The sequence below is a fragment of the Dunckerocampus dactyliophorus genome, chromosome 4 (assembly GCF_027744805.1).
Source record: "Dunckerocampus dactyliophorus isolate RoL2022-P2 chromosome 4, RoL_Ddac_1.1, whole genome shotgun sequence".
In the NCBI taxonomy this organism is placed as follows: Eukaryota; Metazoa; Chordata; class Actinopteri; order Syngnathiformes; family Syngnathidae; genus Dunckerocampus; species Dunckerocampus dactyliophorus.
The window spans coordinates 2,804,554-2,826,222 of NC_072822.1; the positions used below are offsets into that span (position 1 = coordinate 2,804,554).

General features: G+C 43.2%; 2 protein-coding genes across 12 annotated transcripts in view; one reads left to right on the top strand and one right to left on the bottom strand.

Annotated features, from left to right (window-relative positions):
* Nucleotides 1-21,669, bottom strand: part of LOC129179427 (membrane-associated phosphatidylinositol transfer protein 2-like) — a 72,825-nt gene that overhangs the window by 5,930 nt on the left and 45,226 nt on the right. For 3 of the 11 annotated variants that reach the window (XM_054772639.1, XM_054772642.1, XM_054772641.1), the window contains exons 12-26: nucleotides 21,287-21,476; nucleotides 21,067-21,186; nucleotides 20,532-21,000; nucleotides 19,532-19,702; nucleotides 17,451-17,603; nucleotides 15,312-15,476; nucleotides 12,730-13,026; nucleotides 12,259-12,407; nucleotides 11,539-11,655; nucleotides 10,367-10,483; nucleotides 10,136-10,284; nucleotides 9,763-9,912; nucleotides 8,696-8,876; nucleotides 7,747-7,875; nucleotides 2,386-6,923 (exon numbers count right to left, since the gene is read on the bottom strand). In XM_054772639.1, coding sequence (XP_054628614.1) covers nucleotides 6,546-6,923; nucleotides 7,747-7,875; nucleotides 8,696-8,876; nucleotides 9,763-9,912; nucleotides 10,136-10,284; nucleotides 10,367-10,483; nucleotides 11,539-11,655; nucleotides 12,259-12,407; nucleotides 12,730-13,026; nucleotides 15,312-15,476; nucleotides 17,451-17,603; nucleotides 19,532-19,702; nucleotides 20,532-21,000; nucleotides 21,067-21,186; nucleotides 21,287-21,476 — 2,935 coding nt within the window. In that variant the 3' untranslated portion in view covers nucleotides 2,386-6,545. Of the gene's footprint in view, nucleotides 1-718; nucleotides 783-2,385; nucleotides 6,924-7,746; nucleotides 7,876-8,695; nucleotides 8,877-9,762; nucleotides 9,913-10,135; nucleotides 10,285-10,366; nucleotides 10,484-11,538; nucleotides 11,656-12,258; nucleotides 12,408-12,729; nucleotides 13,027-15,311; nucleotides 15,477-17,450; nucleotides 17,604-19,531; nucleotides 19,703-20,531; nucleotides 21,001-21,066; nucleotides 21,187-21,286; nucleotides 21,477-21,669 lie in introns of those variants that run through there. The other 8 variants (XR_008569960.1, XM_054772643.1, XM_054772644.1 and 5 more) reach the window with 8 other exon arrangements.
* Nucleotides 1,345-12,168, top strand: arl6ip4 (ADP-ribosylation factor-like 6 interacting protein 4). The gene is made up of 5 exons (XM_054772661.1): nucleotides 1,345-1,627; nucleotides 1,733-2,059; nucleotides 2,529-2,646; nucleotides 3,268-3,337; nucleotides 3,414-12,168. Exons 1-5 carry the CDS (start codon nucleotides 1,474-1,476, stop codon nucleotides 3,468-3,470), a joined length of 726 nt encoding a protein of 241 aa, XP_054628636.1. The 5' UTR covers nucleotides 1,345-1,473; the 3' UTR covers nucleotides 3,471-12,168.

The following is a 21,669-nucleotide window of genomic DNA, read 5'->3' on the forward strand; positions in this document are numbered from 1 at the left end:
CAACAATCCATAAGAATGCTAAAGAATAATAAACAATGGAAGTGCAAGCCTTCCCAACAATTGCACAACCCTGACCTACTAAGCAAAGTTGCCAGTGATCATCAAGGCCCACTTTTTAGAGAAGAATCCTAACTAGCCACACTAATTGCTTTTGGCGACACGTTGACAAAACATGCACTAAATGGGGACGGTCGAGTGTTTGCTCATCTTTTTATTAGAGTGAGCAGCCAACAGAGACAATTTGAGGAAAAATGTATGAGTGACTGTTTACAATCAAAATACAATAAACCAATACATGAAAAACTCTTCTTTATATCCTCCTTCCTTGTGTAAGTAAAGCCCCTCCGTCCGTTTTTTATGCGGCTTTTCCTCACTATTGTTGCAGGGGTATGCTGGAACCTATCCCAGCGACACACTCAAATTCATACAATTTCAGAGTCTCCACTTAACATGCATATTTTTGCAACGTGGGAGGAAACACACTGACTGTGTGGCCAACATGCTAACCACTAGGCCACCGTGCGGCCCTAGAAGTAAGATCTTTACATTATAATTATATTCTATATCTACAGTAGATCCCCGCACTCCGAAACCCCACGCAAATGGCAACAAAATGTGACTATTGGACTAATGTGTAAAAAATGCCTATTTTTGACACTTGAAACCTTATAATTTGCACACTTAGCCATGGCAAACTGTAAAATGTGAACGTACTCACCACTAATGATGTGACGATGCAGGCGTTCCTCCAATGCAGAGTCTACATAACCCACACTGCTTGCCTGATTTTTTTTTTGGGAGAGAGAAAGCACAAATGGGCAGGTTGTTCCACATACATTAAAATAAAAAAAAACTTGCAAAGGGATCCATTGTATACAGTGGCGAGCAGTGCATTTATCTGTGCCTTCCGTGGGGACTCACCACCATACCACCGTTACGTCACAATTATACCAAACAATAAAATACACAAAACATTGGGGATTAAAACCATTGTTACGAAAACAACAAACCCAGTTAATCCTTTTATCATGGGTCCAGCACTCCTAAATGTTAAATCGCAGGGCAGATTACATTGACATGGCAGCACGTGAAAGCCGAAATCTCATTGGACAAAAAAAAAAAAGAATTTAAGTGTAAGATCAGTTCTTCTGCTAACCTAACCCTACCAAGCCACAACTTCAGCCCTAATCCTAATAATCCTAACAGCAACCAAAACCGTAACCTCACCCCTTTTTAATTGTCTGTTTTTGTCTGTCTTCCGTTATCTTAAACTTATTTTAATAATATATTTTATACGTTCCCGTTTTCCGTCGAGGTAGGAACCAAAAAGTAAAGTGACGGCGCTGCCGTCGACACTAAATAGCAGGTGGACAACCAACAAAAGCTGCGGCAATGCAGAATCGGCTACTGTCAGCTTGAAGTTTGTTAAACATGTAATTGGTTAAACGAAGCAAAAACGTCGTTTGAACCGCGATGGACCGAAGCAGATCCCCCAAAAGAGGCCGTAGAGACAAAAACAACAAGAAGAAACGAAGGAGATCATCATCTTCGTCGTCGTCGTCCACGTCTTCATCCAGCAGCACAAGTCCGAGCAGGTCGAAGAAGACAACGTTGCACAAAAGTCAAGGTTGGTGCAGAAAAAAATAATTAGATATACACTACTTAAAATTAACTGTGTTACCTAACGAGTAACTATGCACTACTTAATGATGCACTATGTCCATGCCGTCAGATGGGAAAACCCCAAGAAAGAAGCGCAGACGAAGCTCGTCTTCCTCCTCTTCTTCATCGTCGTCTACCTCTTCCTCGTCTTCGTCGAGCGATGAAAGGAGCAAGAAGAGCAGCAACAGGAAGAAGAAGAAGAAACTATCGAAGAAGAAAAAGGCCAAGCTGAAGAAACAGCGTAAGAAGGAGAAGAAAAAGAGGAAAGAGAAGCTGAGAAAGAAAAAGCAGGATGAGGAGGAGAAGAAGACAGAGCCTCTTAGCTTCCCTGTACAAAAACCTTCATCCTCATTGGAGGTGTGGCAGACTGATGATGGCGGAGTGGAGCTCGGCCCAGGTAAAATCTCATAAATTGGCACTACTATTAAGTCACAACAAAAACATTCCTTGTAAAATTCTTACTATTGCTGTGCTCGGATTAGTTATCTTTACTTTGTTGCTAGGCAGGATTCAGGGCAGGCCAGTCAAGACCATATGCCGTTTCCATGACAACATTAAGCAGACTAAAGTTTAATTGCTTTAAACCATGTATTCAATACTTGCATTGAATATGTCATGAAGAAACTAGCTTCCCCCGAACCACAGCGCCATCTGGTGGGGCACTCCCTTACCTACCCTGCTTTATTGCCAGATTGGCATTGTGATGACATTCTTGGGAGATGTTACTATTATGGGCCTGCTTGCAAAGCTGTTTAGCTCTTTCATATAGTCATGCTAGATTTTTAAAACGCCCTCCTGCTAGTTTCCGTCGGTGTGTCTTGTTTGTTGGTTCTAGATACCTCATTTGTTTCTGTTTGGCTGATCAGTGATGACAGACGAACAGAAGGCCCGCTTGGCCACTAGGAGGCCTCTTACCAAGGAGGAATACGACGCCCGGCAGAGTGTCATTCGCAAGGTGGTGGACCCCGAAACGGGACGCACCAGGTAAAAACAAAACAAAAAGAAAACGGGTGTTTGACAGTCAGTCCCCTCACATCTGATGGCTCTTGAGAATACGATAAAAATCATCTTGCATGGGTTCAACGACGTCCGGGATTTGTCAGCTGGACGAAATTAGCCAATCGGGAAGCGAGCTGACTGAGGCCGGAAGCTAAGATAAACTAGGCTAACGAGTAGCAACCGACAACCCCGCAAAGTTAAAAAGTGAGACTGAATTCGTTAACCTTTTGGGTTTTGGTTTGCATACATGAACGTATAACGTGTCCAACAGGCCTTACCTCAATACTAATGATGAGAATAATAGTTGGCTATCGCGAGGGCGTTACAACTGGACCTGACAGCTACTAGCTAGCCTCGCTAGTTTTTATTTTCCGGCACTTGGGTGACTTCCGGCACACAAGTGCTGCCCCTCACAGTTCTGTCCTGGTACTACCGTACATCAAGCCTATGATAATACAAGTACGTATGCTGTGTCGGTCATCTCAATAATAAAACATCTACAATATGATGTAAAACAAATCTCACATTTTAAAAACCTGTTAGCATTTTAACACATATTCTTAAAAAGCCCAAATTGTGCAAAGCTGTGTTGCCATTCTTTGACAGGCTGGTTAGGGGAGAGGGAGAGATCATCGAGGAGATAGTCAGCCGTGATAGACACAAGGACATCAACAAGGTGAAAGAAAGACATTGGAAACAAATACAAAACATAATTGTCTCATATGTGTAACGCTGGTTGGTTGGTCCTGCAGCAAGCCACCAAGGGGGACGGCAACTCCTTCCAGAGAACGCTTGGGCTCAACAGGTAGAAGATGCTGCTTTGTGGTCCATTGCTACAACCGGCTGCAATTTGGCGAAAGGTGCACACAACATACTTTAGATGCACTGTGCGTTGACATCTGCTGCTGGTATTTCAATGACAGAACTAAGAGAGATGACATTTTTTGGTCAAATGTTGATGAAACTGTAGTTGTTAGCGTTTTTAATTTTTCAGTGGAGAAGTTGTTTTTCCCATTTAAAAAACACCATGCTTTTTATTGCACAGACACTGACGATGTCCTGTGAGTACATATTTCTAATTTTCCCAATTTGTAGTCTACATTTTTGTTTGTAGTTTCACACGCTGACACTTGTCAGGATGTGTCAACTGATTGCAGACAATTAAATACTTCAAACTTTACTTACCTTGTAAAAGTCTATGTGGAGAAAACACACACGGAAACAAGGCTCAAATGAATTTTTTTTTTTTTTTTGCATGGATTGATGTTTTTTATACACTGCATAAAAACAAGGGAATGGAAATCAAGTGAGCGGTCATCCAAAACCTACAAAATAGACACACACACACACACACACGCGCACCCTGTGCAATGGAAATATTTGTCAAGTGTCATCATCATAGTAGTGTGACTTGTGTGTTTTATTGTTCGCTAGTTTGAAATAAGACTCACTTGTCCATACATGTGCTGTTGTTGTCATATATGATGGACAAAAGGCAAAGAAAACAACCCAAGGCCTCTAAAGGTTAAATGAGTTGGACAAACAGTTTAACTTAAGCATTTACGTACTAATTGTCTGATTTCTTCTCACTTCACCTTTCATTAGCACAATTTCTGTTCATTTGATTTTTTTTTGTCCCGTACTTAACTTGCAAGGCCCAAATTTACCACATTTCTTGACGGATTCATGCCAACCTCAGTACATTATATGGACAAAAGTATTGGGACACACCACCTAATCAGTTGGATGGCCGAATGTCCCAATATTTTTGTTCATAAAACTAGTGCCAACCACAAATAGACCCCTGCTGCGTTCTGACCTCGGTCAATAAGGACATAAGGAAAGGTGACCTTGCGTCCCAAGACATTTGTCCAAACAGTACAGAATTAAGTCCAATTTTCCAGGCCTTTGTGCAAAAGGGGGAGTGGAGTGGTGATATTCCTGATTGGAGTGATTGTCAGAGCACTGGGATGCAGTGTGTGTTGGACGTGGTGGTGATCAATAAATAATAGGAAGTATTGCACATTTTCCCTTTTACATTTGCGCCCATGTTGTTGGTCCATTGCAGTCACTTTGGGACATGCCCCACTAGAAACATCATCATCATCATCATCAATTCTCATCGCTGTGTTCTGACATTTTTATACACTAAATTTACAACTTTAAGTCTTGAAAAGAGACTAAAAGGAGCACATTCAACACCGGAGGCTAAAGCAGAAAGAGAGAGAAGCCACTTCCCAGAATTCCAAAATAGCTTAAAATGACAATATACCGTAATAATAAATAGAACACGTGTGTGGTGATTGGCAAGAAAACAATGACAATACTGTGCCAGGCCTCTCCAAAATAAAATAAAACGTAAAAAGAACCAGAAATTCCATATTGACCTGAATATAAGACAGTATTTTTCCCCCATCAAAACAGACTGAAAAAGACGGGTTGTCTTTTCTTTACACATGCAACAGCGTGCTTTGAAACTAGAAGCTTTTGATGAAATATGAGCTGGTAAACATAAAAGAATCTAAACGTAAAACCAATCTAAAACGTATTCAACCCATCAGACGGCCTTTTGCGTTGGAATATTAAGAGTTTTGTCACGTATTAAGTCATGAAAACTGCCAAATCCATGTTCTTTCCGACATGGAAAAAATGTTGTGAACACACTTTTAAATATTTGGAACAAGCATGGCTACAGACGTGCCTTAGCACGCAACAGTGATGCTATGCTGTGATGCTCATTTTGAGACGATGCTGATCAGCTGTTCAGCCGATAAGAACAATGATGCATACAATCTTATGACGGAAATATGATACTGAAATGTACAACGCAGTATTAGGAAAAAAAATCTGAAATTTCGGGAATAAAGTCGTACGTAAATTTAAAAGAAAATAATTTGTAAATTTATGACTTATTTAGTCTCACTTCCACCTTCCTTACCCTGCCCGCTCCACATGCCCAAGCCAAGTAAGATCTGACTTTCTTCTCATAAATGTAGGACTTTATTCTCCTAATATGAGTTTTTCTCTTACATTTGCGACGTTATTCTCGTAAATTTACCCTTTTATTCTCAAAATCTCCCATTATTTTAATCCTCCAGAACAGGCATTGCCTGAGACAGCAGTGAAAAGCGGGGACTTATGTTACCTTTGGCTTCGGGCAAAGGTAATATTAGGACTTTTTTTTTCCTCGTAAACGTATAATTTTCTCTTGTAAATTTACCCCCCCCCCCCCCCCCCAATGTGGCCCTAATACGCCGTCGTGGAAATGTGACTGATGTTGTCTTATAAAAGCGTATTTCCAAAAAGAGGTGGTTGTCTTATATTCGGGTCAATAGGCTAATAAGGATAAAAAGAAATCCCAAAGTCATTCATTAAAAGAAGATTTTTCCTCCACATGAAAAGAAAATATGTTCATTAAATAACAAGGAGGTGCCATCCTGAATAGGAAGAAGACACTTGACGTGCGTCTCCAGTGGCCCAGCAGACAGCAGTCCTGCACTCTTATTTCTAATTTATAATAACAGCAGTGTACAAACATACTGTACACCTTATCCTGTCACGTCCCTGCACAGATATTCCGCTCTGTGCTGGAGTACTTTGGCACATTCACTAGGTAGGAGTCACACGGTTCTCCTGTGGGAGTGGGGGTGCAGTTAAAGGGTTATCAATAATCGGTCTTTTGTGGGAGGAGGGGAGGGAAGTCCAATTTTCCGCTTGTTGAATTCACTCCACCATTCCAAGTTGTGCTTGCAGCCGTTTAGTGCAGAAATATACAGCATGGCGCTACTGTGCCTGGCAGTCCCATGGAACGTGTCTGATTGTGTGTTGAAATGCGTGCAACCTGAAAAGAGCACCCAGTCATTGTTAGCGGCGTTACTCCCACCTCATTTGGGGCTGAGTATCCCAGGCTCCATCTTGGTGCTGCTGCTGCGCCCCCAGCAGCTGGCCGTGATGCTCATGCTGCGCTGCCCCGCCCCCTGGCCGTGGCCACGCTCCAGACGCTCGCGCTCTAGACGCTCGCTGTCCGACTGGCTCTGCGTGCGCTCGGGCCGGCCGTGGATGTTCCCCGTGGTGGGAGAGCTGGGGGCCGGCTGGGAGGAGATGGTGCGCAGCAGGTTGCGCTTCCTCAGGAAGTCGCTGTTGGCGCCAACGCCGAAGCTGCCCTTGCGGAGCACCATGCGCGTGCTGCTGGACTTGGCCGGCCGCGAGCGCTGGTTGTACTCCAGCTGGGACAGGTGAGTCGCGTAACCCTCGGTGATGAACTGTGGGCGCAGAAGAGAGCCAATCACTCTCTCTCTCACTCTGTTGTGGTTTTTCAAAAATGAATCACGAAATGATGGCTGTTTCATGGTTGACTACAGCCTATTAGTCCAAATTCAGCATTTTCAAAACAAAAAAATATTCTAAATCAACTAAAATACAAATACAGTTTAAGGCAATACGAGACGTTAATGAACTGTGTTGTACACTGGCCACTAGGTGTCACTAGTAACACGCACCAGACTCGTTCGCCAATGCCCGGCTATTATTATTTTAGAATTATTTATATCACAACAGGTACAATAACATCATAATACTAATAATAGTCATTATCATCATAACACGGGCCGTACTCTGGGTAAAATTCAACTCTGAATCTGCACGCTACACTCCTCCACGCTCTCTCACTTCCTCCTTCCTGTCATCTGTGGTTTTTCCATCCACATAATCTCTGCCGAGCTCTTATCAGATGCACGTCTGCCACCTTGTGGCCGTTTTCATGGCTTAAAATTGCTCTGACGTGAAGTCCATTAGTGGGGAGTAAACTATAAATACAGCTTTATTGGGCACTATATATATATATATATATATATATATATATATATATATACACACACACACACACACACACACACACACACACACACACACACACACACACACACACATATACTGTATGTATATACACATGGAAATCATTCAAATCACAAAATAATTATAGTACGGTATATGAAAAGAACTGATCAGCATGTAAAAAATAAAATAAAAATCAGTACAGTGTAACGTGCGGGAGGTCTTGATGAAAAACAAGATGATTACAAATACCTGACACTGGTGTTGCATCTTCTTGGAGGGTCTTCCAACGATGTAGATGTGCGAAGCAGGCAGATTGATGGACATGTAGACCGAGATGTCTTTGGTTGAACCGTAACCAGCAAATATCTTCATGTGAGCCTGAAATAATAATAACAAGATGATGATTTCTGCTGGTGTAATACAAGGTAGAGCCCGGCCGATACATCGGCGGGCAGATTATGACATATCACTCATAAATCAACGTCGGTGAATATTTAACCGATATATTAACTTGCTGCGCGGAGATTCTGTTGCTCCCTTCTTGTGTCTCTCTGAGCTGCTCCTGTGGGTACTTGGCCCCTCCCAGGGTGTTGTATACTCATGTGAGAGTTGAAGACGTGTGCGGCTCCACCCCATCACAGTGTGTGTTTACGTGCCTGTACGAGCACATTCGGAACCCACAGTAGACAATAGCCGGCTTAATATAGAGCCACAACAGTCCTTATTACACTAAGCCTGGGCGGAGTAGTGGTATAATCCTATCCTGCTGTTAACACCTCCGATAAAAGGGAAGTGTCGCTCCCTGAATTGGGTATGAACGACTCTGATACTGGCTCGTTAGCATCTATTGTTCTGGCTCGGCCCTGGCTTCACCTCATTTGCAAGACTAAGAGCTGTGGGTTTTGGTCTCAGTAACCTGCTGAACACAGCAGGTTACTGAGGTTTAATTTAACTATGAGGTTTAATTTGGACCCTGTTCCGCCCACTCTTACTGTATTTAAGGCCTAAGCTACCAGCACTTATTAGTTCGCTGACGAAGCTCTTCGGATGAGGAGCGAAACGTCCGACACCTTCTTCACAGAAGTACAGATGACGTCTCAAGAAGCCTTTTCCTCAACTTTATCCGTTGTTTGTTACTCATCAAATTGTGACTTAAAAAAAAATAAAAATGTTTTCTTTAATATTCCCGTGTTCTGACCTCTGTCAAGGCCTTAAGGAAGTTGGCCTTGTGTCTGAGCGGGTCGTGGACCAGGCCGTCACAGAAGGACACTATGCCATGAGGGAAGTTGTGCTGCGACAACCAAGCCACCACTCGTTGCTTCTGCATGTCTGGTCGTCCCGTCACGTAAATGATCAGGTAGCCTAAATCCTGCCAGTGCCTGCACACAACACAGGAAGTCAGATGCATCAGTGAGTACGTTTACATGCAGTCAAATAACGCTATCACAACCGGGATATTGGCAATAACCAGTTGCGCACGGCCATGGAAACACCAATACCCCTTCTGGAAAAAAAAAAAACCCAGAATATTATCCCCGAGTTACTCCTTTTCTAACCCGAAAATTGGGTCATGTGTACGGCTATTGGGATATCCCGATTGAAAGGAACATTAATTTGTGTTCTGCCCATGTTCTATTCAAAAGGAATCTTGAGTCTTTGGCAGGAACTACTTTACTTGTAAACATGACGACACGCAAAACCCCACACGTTTGGAGCGAGGGGGAAACAAGCCCCCTCGTTAGTGTGGTGAAAGACAGGAACATTATGTCTTTTATAGAAAGTACCGCAATAGCGAAATCTATCAGAAGGTGAGCAAGCAGTTACACGAAGCATCTTCAAAAGCGTCCGGGGGGCTGTGGGGATATATACAAGTAGCATGGATGTGGATGGCACAGCTCCGGCTCCATTTCCTATTTCTTCACTTTCTCACCTTCGATGAATGAAGAAAGTGACACAGAATAGTACTGGTCAAGTACTGGCGGTGGGTCAGTACAAGCACCAAAAGGCAAACAAAAGCGTTCATTATCCACCGTGTTGTTGGTGTTTTTGGAAACAGGAAAAAGAAGTGGAAATGACGCGCACTGCGTCGAAACCATGTCTGTGCGGGTTTTTCACACATGTAAACGGGTTATTCCAAATGTTCCAGAAACCGAAATATTGACCTTAACCCGAATATTGACTGCATGTAAACAGTCATTCAACACCATACCAAAAAAAACCCCAACAAAAAAACAAGGCCGGGTAACTTCTAGACCTAGATTCTACCTGACAACGTCAACAGCTCCCGCCCGCACTTTGGGGTCGCTGCCCATGATGGAGACGCTGGCGGCGAAGGAGCCGTCGATGCTGAACACCACAAACTCTGTGCCGCGAGGGATCACCGTCAGGTAGCTGTCTGCAAACGTGTGGTCGCCCCTGAGGAGACATCAAGGCTAGATTTTTTGGACAACACACATTTTCAATACACTATTGAGGTACTTCTAATACTTCAAATTGTTTAAAACACTTCAAATTGTTTAAAAATATTATAAAATGGCACCAACAAACGGGATTCTATTCCCCAATTAACTTTCGCAAATGTGAGAACTACAATTTGAAGGTGAGTAATTTCAAGTCCAGATGAGGGTCGTTAACGTACCTAACGACCATTTTGACAGGGTAGACGCCCACGCCCAGACGTTTGTCGTTGGGAAGGACAAAGGACACGCGGCCACTGCTGTTGGTCACCTCCGTGTTGAAGTAAACCCATTCCCCTGATGGCGGCTGAGTCATGATGTGCAGGTCAACCTGGGAGAGGACACAAAACACGTCACACGTGTTAATCAATGCGTGCGCGCGTGTGTGTGTTGCCATGGAGACAAGAAGTCACCTTCTCTCCGGCCAAGGTGACCATGTCCAGCGGGCCGTACATGAAGCGGCCGGTGACCACTTGCTGGCTGTCTTCTGTGAACACGGCATCGTTTACGCGGTGGTTGGCAGTCACGTTCTGTCCAACGAAAACATACAAACACTTGGTCATTGCATTCTTAAAAAGTACGTACAGACCATCCAACAAAACTGGTCTGATTTGATGCAGAGAAACCACATTTTCATGTTATCTGGGAGTTGTTATGATTTGCTGTGATGTATTGCTTCCTAGAGTCATCCCCCATTTATCGTGGTTAAATTGTTGCAGACGCGACCGTGATAAGTGAATTTCCGTCAAGTAGGATTCAATATTAATAAATGCAAAATTTTCATATTTGTGGCATAAAAAACTGTTTACAATCTTCAAAATACATTTTTTAACATTAGAGCCCACTAGACATGAAATAACACCCCTATAATCACATTCACACTCATATTACCCCATATGGTAGACATAATCAGAAAAAATAAGACATATAAGACAAGAACATAGCCATTTAAGACGTAAATAAAACTCCTGCTCGTATGTGTCACAGTAAATGTGTTTCCTAGGGGACCTTAGTAGCGGGCGGACAGATATGTGGAGAACAGGAAGTGATGCAAGAGGTTCAGAGTTGAGTTTTAGCTTGTCGTGGGTTATGCCCCACCAATAGCCCGTGTTATTATTATGATTATTATTTTATTATTGTACCTGTCATGAGAATAAATGCTTGTTCTGGTGATCACGTCTCTACCGAACAATTACTAACACCTAGTGGCCAATGTAGAATAACACATTCACAATTAGAAAGCTTCAATTTTAGTTCATTTAGTTGGTTCATTTATACATTTTTATGCTTGAAAATGCTTAATTTGGGCCAAGGATATTTGTTTAAATATGCATATATTTGTTTTGACTAATAATAGGCCGTATTGAACCAGGAAACAGCTCTCGTTTATTAATTAATTTTTGAAAAACAGTGAGTGACGGCATGATATCGGAATCGCGATGTAGCGAGGGATGACTATTGTCTTCATTTAGTTTTCGTTTTTTTAGGGTTGCTTTTTTTCAACCTGAGTGATTTCCATGGAATATGACTACTACTTTCTTGCAAAACTCGATGACCCGCAACCCCATCAGAATCCCCCGCTCACCCTGATCTTCACGTGAGTCCTCTTGCGGAGCCACTTCTCCCGAGGTTTGGAGGGCGTAAACTCTGACACTTCTTTCCCGTCAAGTTCCAGGATACTGGAGTTGTCGTGCCTCATGACCTGCAACAAATATTTGCATCATCGTCAGTCATCAATAAGAGATGATTGACAGGCCAGGCCTAGCTCTGCTCGTTTTCCACTTCATAACAATGTGCGCAAACCAGAAGATCCGTGAGAATGAGACACAAACAAAGGAGAAAACTCTGGCTCTCCACAGTGTTTACTAATCTTAAAACACATTTTACCCGAGAGGAGATTGAGTGCAGCAAAACAAATATGGAGCACTGCTGCAAAGTAGAGACTGTGGAGTAAAAAAAACTGCAGTATTCAGAGGTTTGGTTTGTCGTACCCATACAACGAATGCCAGCCGGTGTGGCTGTGCCATTGGTAAACCTCACTCCTTGATACCTGAAGAGTCGTGCTGGACACAATAATGAGATAACTTATTGTAGTACCTGGTAGCACACCGCCTGCACAGGACATTCGTAATGGGAGACGAGCACTGACCACCAGACTATGTCGGTCGCGTGTTCAGTGCAGCTCTTAAGGCCGAGGGAGTGAGGTTTTACCAACGTACACTTGCGCAGCTGCACTGGCTGGCACCTGCAACACTACAACCATGCAGCGGAAAATGAGCATTAAGGCGTGCTCATGTCTCCTCACCTGTCTCAAGAGAAAGGACACCACGTCTGTGGACTCCCAGTAGGACGCGTGGAACAGATGAGGCAAAGCCACGGTGGGGAAGGCTGTCAGAGCGTCGGGGCAGTAGAGGGCGAAGTCCATCCGCTTGGTGCCCCACCAACGTGCTGCAACTGTGACGGGAAAGCAGCGATTCGGGTTGCACAAGGAGCCACGTTCAAAAGTGTCAACTGTTAATTGTTGCACAGGAAAGAGGAAGTTTTAAAAAAATCCCAGAAGTTCTTCATCTACAGAAGGAGAGGTTTTGTGGAGGTTAAACACCGAAAAACATCCAAGAGCATGGGGAGGAAAGAGGCACACCCAGGAAGGTTATTTGATTTAGTATGAACATTTGGAAAGAAGACACCTGGATTCCGTGTTATTCTTTTTCAGAAACAGATGAAGACAGATTGGATTGGAGAACAAAGCTTCCGTAGCCTCTTCCAGGTGCAATACCTTGATCCACCTCCGCCTGGGAGTCCAGCGAGACCAGATCACATATAGCAAAGTCCAGGCCGGGCGACAGGCTGGTGCCGTACTGGCCAGTGGGACTCAGACTGCCGTACATTTCAGTCTCGGTCGAGTCCAGCTCGGCCGGCAGATCTTTCTCGGGGGATTCTGGCAAGGCCTGCTTGACCTTTTTTTTCTTACGGGATTTAGGGGGGCTTTTCAGGAAGAATTTGCTTTGAGACGACAGGGCCAGTTGGGACAAAAGGCCGACCCTTTTGGATTGATTAAACTGGTGTGTTTTGGCTACGGGAGGAGAAAAGAAAACAAAGAGAAGCATGTGAACATCTGTGCCCAGGCGCGTCCATCTGGAAGCTGAGTGACAAAATCATCAGTTAGAAGACATGATCATCCGGGACAGGGGGCTGTGTGTAGGACAGACCTGACACTGTATGTGGGACAAGAACACATAAAACACAACACAACTTTGCTTGGTCACCTCAGCAAAAAGTGAGAAGATGATGCAGGAGGGGCTGAAGGTGCCCGTACCGTACATGCAGCATTAGATTAATGCATTCAACATTGAAGACAGTGAAGTAGAGTGAGACAGACAGTGACAGGGGACGCTCTTTCATTGGACCTCTGCCTGCTCTATAAGGGCCAGGACTCAGGAGGGGGTCTTCATGTCTACCTGGCTAAGCAGAAAGTGTGTGTGTGTGTGTGTGTGTGTGTGTGTGAGGAGTAGGGATGGGCATCATAAACCATGAGCGAGGCTGGTGAAATTAGCACTCAACACTATCCCAGCAACTAAAGTACCATATGAATGAGCATGTTTAATTTTCCGATTGATCGACAGACTGTCACTAGGCTGTTTTGGCAAGCTGGAGTGGTTACGCTGAGCCAAGATTTTGGCATTTAAAGACTGTGGTCTAAAAACAGAACCCCTCCCCCATTTTCTTTTTTCATTTTTCATTTTTGAGGGGATCTGTATAAAGTTGCATACACAGGAATTTTTCTTTGTTTCTTTTACCTTTATTTATCCAGATTTTTAAAAAGCTACTGAGCTCAAGGTCTCTTTAACAAGGGTGATTTGAGCGAGAGATCAGCAGCACACGTCATATTAAATATTACTGGTTAAATACAGATTGGATAATTGTGATTTAAGTAACAATGACATGTGCAGTGCATGTGCAGGAGCACAGCAACAAATTATAATCACAGGCTCTGCACCAAGGTATCATTTAAGACGACAGAACACATTGTTGCGTGTGTGCGCCGGGATGTGGCTAAAGTGGGTAACTTGAACCATGAACTGGTTACGTTCTGCACAGGTGAAGACAGTTGGCTGTGAAAATTGTTACATTTTCAATGTACTCATACGAAAAAGTGAACATTACTGTTGAACTGATATTTTATTTCCATTATTACACTTTTTATTCGTTTTCTTGTTGAAGTCATTCAATGCCAAAGACGTATTTATACATTTTTTTTTTAAACCTGAACACTCGCTCTCAATAACGTCTCTTACATTTTTTATGTGTGAGAGGCAAAAAGAGGTGATGACACCACTGCAGACTACAAGAAGTCACTGTCGCTGCAGGTTTAAGCTATAAAACCACAAGGTGGCAGAAGTGCATTTGATAAGAGCTCGGCATGGCTCTTTTACATGTACTGTATTTACACACTCCTCAGGAAGGAGGACGTGGAAGAGCATGGTGCAGAAGGTTGCACTGTAGCGAAACTTTAACACGTGCACACAGTTTAATTCCAAATGTGAAAATTGTAAATAGTTCATCATGTTAAATTTGCAAATAAATTGTAAACCAACCATTTTTTGTGTTGGTTATGCTGAAGTATAGTTATTGAAGTTTAGATATATGAGCTGTCACAAAAGCAAAAGATATTAGTGTCAAGGTGAAAGTTATGCTTGAAATGTATCTTTTCAAGTCGGGAACTGATATTTTTCTGAAACTTACAGTACCTATGTTCTACTGCTGAAGAACGGGAAAAGGCAGAAACAAACTGTTTTTTCTGATGAAAGACGGGAGTCTAATCTTTCTTTTGGTAGGTTCCATGTTTATATAGCCGTAGAACACAATATTCTGTGTGCCTTGAAAGATCAGTCAAAATGATCTAAAATGGATAATTTTAGATAAATTTTAGATAAATTTTAGATACTGAAGGGGTTGAATTTTGAAAAATAATGTGCCTCGAGCCAATAATAAACAGCTGCGGGCCGCACTTTGGACACCTTGGCCATAGTCCATGAACCAGGAAGTAGCCTACAAACTAAATGAACTAACACAAGAACAAACTAATAAATACGACACTCTTCTCTCCTGAGTGACACAGTCATGACCGGTCATTGCAGCATATCTAAAACAACACATCTGGTGGTGGCCCAAGACTTTTGCACAGTACTGTAAATACATAAACAAATAAGTGATCATTAATTTTCCTAGCTAGGAAATTTGTCAGAATGCCCATACCTAGCGTGGAGGGTTGTGGATAGAATAGAGAGGTAGGAGGAAAGAGTGTGTGTGCGTGTGTGTGGAGGGCAGGGTAGACCGTTTGGCATTGAGAACACTTACTGTTGGCTATGTTGCTGGCAGTGTAACTGTCTGCCATTCCTGACACTTGGCTGGCAATGCTGACCTCACTGGCTCGCCGCTGGCCCCGCGAGAAGGGGCCCATTACAGGGGATGAGGGGTACGAACTTTCCATGAAGACACCACCATGAGACTGAACAACATCCGCTATTGAGCCGAAACAAGGAAATCCCGTTAGACAAGAGACACGGGTAAGGAGGACACTCACACAGTGATGAGGGTTGGGGGGGGGGGGGTGGTTGGCTAACGGAGACATGTGATGCTTTCAGAGGCCACAGCGGTCGTAGGACTACATGTAACAATGTAACACGGTGATCAACGTCTGGTAGAGAACTTTAGCAAGGTTTATGAAATCAGATGACCTCTGAACCTTCACCACAAGTAACTCCACATATCACTGTCTAACAATGCACACCACACAACACCATCGTCACACGCTCGCAATTAAATGTTAACAACGCCCTCGAACAGGCATTGGGAGCAATGCAGACAGCACACAACACAAATGGGATGATAACCACAGAGAAGATTTGACACATTTACATGTTCTATGTTGCAGTGATTAGAATAAATTGTTATTTAGACAAAAGTACATGTAGTCACACTCACTGGACACCACATGAGGCACATATGCACAGTTTATAGTAATGCTCAGTTTTGATTCACACTCATAATTCAAAAATGTTTATTATTATTATTATTATTATTATTATTATTATTATTATTATTATTATTAGGGATGTCCAATATTGCCTTTTTTGCTGATATCCGACATGCTGATATATGATGTTGTCCAACTCTCAATTTCTGATTCCGATATCAACTGAAACCGATATGTGTAACACCACATATCTCCTGTGGTGGAATTAACACATCTGTTGTGAAGCTAATGGATACTGCATCAGCATTTAGCTTCTCGACGTGGCCACAAGTTTGGTGAATCCGGCAGCAGTGCATTTTCTGCCGAGTCGTCTCTCTGCCGCTATTTCCGTGTTTTTTGTTTTTTTTTTTACATTTTTCCCTACTCCTCCTCACCATTAGCCGGCTAAGCAAAGCATTGGCTCAAGTATGTGCTGCGTGTGGACTTGATGCCGCCCGTGCATGTGTATAAAGTGTATAAAGTCCTAAACTTTGCATAGAAACACGCCCACAAATGTTGCTCAGATGTCCGCCATCTCCTGGTGTAAAGTATTAACTACATGAGGCATCATGTTAGCAGCAAATTCAGCAATACCGATATTACATTTTTATACCAATATTGGTGGGACAATATTATCGGACATCCCTATTATAGTTGTAGTTTGGAGTCAGAATATTGAGGATCTGAATATAGAATGTCTTTCCCGACGTTACAAATCAGATCCAGTAGATGGCGATGCACTGGCTGCAGAAGCATTGTGGCAGGAGTACAAATGTGATGGTAACCATGGAGCATAGGAGTACCATATTTGCTGTAATTATACCCGGCGCGTTCATTGACCTATAGCATAGAGAGGCTGGGGCTTTAATTGGAAGCAGGTGATAATTGGAGAGAGGCTGTTATCCCCTAACTTTGACTCATTATTAACTTGGATAATGATTTGGAGTGCATGCGTAAGTGGAAAGGAAACCATAGCTCTCATGGTCATTTATTAACAAGTACATTGCACAACACAGCAGCAACAGAACCAATGTTGTATTAGTGGTAAGCGGTAGTAGTGGTGATGAGTTCATTGTAACACGTAACACGCATGAGGAGCGCAACCAACATTTTAAAGCGCATGCAGAGGCTGGATGCTAACCACTCATGATACTTCAAATGCAGCCACTGCCATCTGTGGAGTTAAAAAAAAAAACTACATCAGGAGGTTGCCTACAGCCACAGTTGTTAATGCCAATGTTTTTTGGCCTGGCGCCAATTGGAGACCTCGGTGGTCATTTGCTTTTGTAGACTACAGGAGACTGCGGTTAATGACCTGTGGTGTTAATTGGAGCATTTACAGTAGTACCATATTCATATATTTTGATTAAAGTTGCCACAACAAAGGGAACGAGACAAGAGAACATGAAGATGGACAAGAGGAAAATGGTAAGCGAGCGAGGACGAGGGAGGGGAAGCAGGTGACGGGAGAGGCTACACACACTCCAGAGTGACGGGTGTGGCTTTGAGGCCGCCCTCCTGCCAGTTTAGCACCGGCACAGGGATGCACGTCTCACTGATGATCTCCTGACAGCGAAGCGACAGAGGGGGCCCGCTGTCAAGTAGCAGCTGAGCGTTGCTCTGGACTGTCTCCACTACAGAGGGAGGTCAGAGGAAGGAAAAGAGGAGGACAAGGAAGACACAAAAACATATGAAGCAGAGAGACAGAAAGGCAAGTCTAGCCCTTAGTGAAGTGTTTGTCTTTTTGAAGTGCAGCGACTTGAATGTTATTAATGCTGAAAGATGACACACTTTAATGTAAATTAACTCTAATTTAAATGAACCTGATTACCAAAAGTGGTACTGGCTAGTGTTGTGTCCTACTGTCCCACTCCTTAATGTGATACAGTCGTCCCTCGCTACATTGCGGTTCAAAACCCCACGCTATCGTGGCTTTTCAAAAATGTATTAATAAATCATCACTGTCGTGGTTGAATACAGCCTATTAGTAAAAAAAAAAAAGCATATATAACAAATTTTACTCATTCTTGGCCCAAATTAAGCATTTTTAAGGATAAATATGACTTAATGAACTGAAATACAAAGACAAGGCAGAACGAGCATTCTAATTGTGAATGTAGTATTCTACATTGGCCACTAGGTGTCAGTATTTGTTCAGCACAGGCATTTACGGTATTTATTTATCAGGCACAATAATAATAACAACATCAATCCAGCCATTTGCTATGCCGCTTAACCTCATTAGGGTCACGGGTATGCTGGAGCCTATCCCAGCTGACTTTGGGCGAGAGGCGGGGTACACCCTGGACTGTTCGCCAGCCAATGGCAGGGCACATATAGACCAACAACCATTCACACTCACATTCATACCTATGGACAATTTAGAGTCTCCAATTAACCTAACATGCATGTTTTTGGGAATGTGGGAGGAAACCGGAGTACCCGGAGAAAACCCACGCACGCACGAGGAGAACATTCAAACTCCACACAGAAATACCCAAACGGAGATTCAAACCCAGGTCTTCCCGATCTCCTGATTGTGTGGCCAACATGCTAACCACTAAGCCACCGTGCGGCCTATGATAATAACATAATAAAATACTTATAACAATAACACGGGCTACTCTTGGGGCTACAACCAACAACAAGCTAAAACTCAACTCTGAACCCCCGATGTCACTTTCTGTCCCCCACACATCTGTCCGCCTGACACTAAGGTCCCCTAAGGAACACATTCACTGTGACACTGCTCGAGCAGTGTTATTTATGTCTTAAATGGCTTATTGACTCTTATTATGTCTACTGTATTGGTTCATATAAGTGTAAAGGCATTTAAAGCTGCCATTACAATACATTGATGAGACAATAGCCAACGCAGGAAGTATACACTCCAGAAAAAAACAACAAGGAACTGCTGAACGTGTGAGTTTGTTATCTTATTTTCCCTGATTATATCTGCTATATTGGGTCATACAAATATAAAGGTGACTATAGGGGTGTTATTTAATGTCTAGAGGGATCTAATAAGGTTAAAACCCGTATTTAGAAAATTGTAAACAGGTTTTCTATGCCATAACTTATTAACATTGAATCCTACTTTGCAGAAATTCACTTATTGCCATCGGGTCTGGAACCAATTAAATGCAATAAAGGTGGGACAACTGTTTAAGACGTTTATTACGCTGGACAAGTGCAGAGTTACATGAGTGCATATGCTAAAAGTGGACAAAGTCTGCAATAGCGCTCCTTGGAGCCACACACACACCCACACACACACACTGTCAGAGGTTCGTATGAGTTAAATGCTTCACAAGAGACATTGAAGCACAAACTGAAGAAAAATGTTACATTTTTCCTGTGAGACAATGCTTACAGTGTGCCACAAAATGTTTTTATGGCATGATGATGGAAAAACAAGACAACACCCAAACGTGACAGTGTCTTATTTGTGTCTATGTGTGTATAAGTCAGAACCACATTGGCAGTCGTGACTGCCTATGATTAACCAAGGCTATTTTTATCACATCTATTACAGTAAGTACGTCACAGTGGGGGGGCTCACCCAGCAGAGCCGAATTTCCATCCCCCAGGGGGAAGCGTTGGTATCTGGGCACGTTGAAGGGAGGCAACAGGTGGAACTTCCTCTCCAAAAGAGGCTCCAGGCGGGAAGCGGAAGGATCGGCAGGATGGAACAAGTTGTAGACCTGCTGACAGGCGGGACGCAGCTGGGCCACTGGGAGGACGACGCAAAGACAAGAGAACATGCTGAACTGTCACAGGCCACAAAATTAGGTACAATTTAATGACTTTAAACACAAAAATTCTGTCTTCCAAACATGACGCTCAGTTTTGATTGATTAATTAGCTCAACGTTAGAGGAGCAAAATATTCAATATGATGCGGTGATTCACTTCATTTTTGTTTATGACTTGCATTATAGTCTATGTATCAACACTGCCATCTCAAAGCACAATTCCAGAAAACTGGTCCCTTTATACCAGGGGTGTCAAATGTACAGCCCGGGGGTCATTTGTGGCCCGACAAAAATGGGGAAAAAAATATTAGGAGAGTAAAGTTATAAATAAAAGATAAAAGTGGTGATATTACGAGAAAAACGTTGGAATTTTACAAGAATAAAGTCATTACATGAGGAAAACATTATTTTTGAAGCATAAAGTTGAAAAATTAAAGGACTAAAGGACTTCCCCCCCCCAAAAGTCCTAATTTTGTGAGAAAGAAACTAAACAAAAAATTAATGTGCAATTAGGTTGGTAAAAATACAGCATGCAGCAATGGTGTGTTCAAGGGTCGTCGAACAAAGTGGGACGGGTCGCCACACAAACATATACTGTACATGCAAAAATGATGGTATTTGTATTTGTAACTGTATATTATTATTTTTTTTAAATAAAACAATGGCCCATACTTGATGTAGTTATTTAAAAATGTTTTTTGTTTTTTTAATCATTGCACCTGAAAGCTTCTCACTTTCAGTTACCGGGCTGGACCGAACCAGTTGGTTGGGGACCCAAAGCTTCAGTATGTGACCCTCAGTGGCTTACCATCCAGCATGGGAATGACCGTCTTCCTCAGAGCCAGCACCAAACCCAACGGAGAGCCGAAGAGGAAAAAGTCGGACACTTCAAATTCAAACTTCCCCTGTGCGCCACCGTCCAGCATGGTGCTGCTGCTGGACCTGCGTGAGGTCGCATCACTCCGCAGGATGCTGGAGTGCAAACTGGAAGGATGACACAAAGTCATGCCGGAGACTGTCATCATATTTAGCAAACGGTATTTGCTTTCATTGTTTACATACCTGGACAGGAAGGCCTGATGCTGCTTTATGGTGTCCAGCTCGCAGGTGGAGGAGTCGCTTCTCTTGCGTGCTAGTTGTCTCTTGTTGTCCTCGCCTGACATTGTACGAGGGATGTCGATGTTGCTGCGACTCAGGTGGCGACTGCCCTCCAGGGTCGGTGAGGCAGAACCTTGCCCAAAATTGATGATGGTACCTGGAGAGAGGAGGTCCTGGTCCTGCGGGGATGATGCACACAAATGTGAAATATTCGGATACTTTGGTAGAGGTTTCATTTTTCCTACCTGCACACTGACAATACTGCCCCTCCGGCTGCTGTTCTGGCTCTCATTGACCGTCTGGTTGCTGCTGCACAGAGCATCGAACCCTAATATTCCTCCTACACAGTCCCCGATGAGGCAGACCTGAAAACAAATACAGTCAGCTTCACTGTAATTGCTTCAGGAACCAATGATAACAATAGAAAAAGTACGAAAACAACAATATGAAGGCACGGTAACCAACCTGGCCAGAGAAAGCAGCCCCATCCAGAGACTTAATGAAGTCGGCAAACACCTGGTTGGCTCTGACGATGACGGTGGCCACGGCCTCCTGGTACTGTGGTGACGAGGTGGCCAGGAGGGGCAAAGCCGCCAGCGGGATGTGATCTTGGATGCTGGACAGGCAGCCTTCATCGTAGCTGTATGGGCTCAAGCTGCCACAATAGATGAGACATTTTCATTGCACTCTACACAAGGAATGCTAACACTCTAGCTATAATTGACTAACTCTGGTGGGCAGGAATTGCTATTGATTTTTACCCAAAGATGCCACCTGAAAGTTAGTTGCAGTCTTACACTGGCGAAGTCGCGCAAGTGCATGGTATGCTGCATGCTGTTAAGAATTAC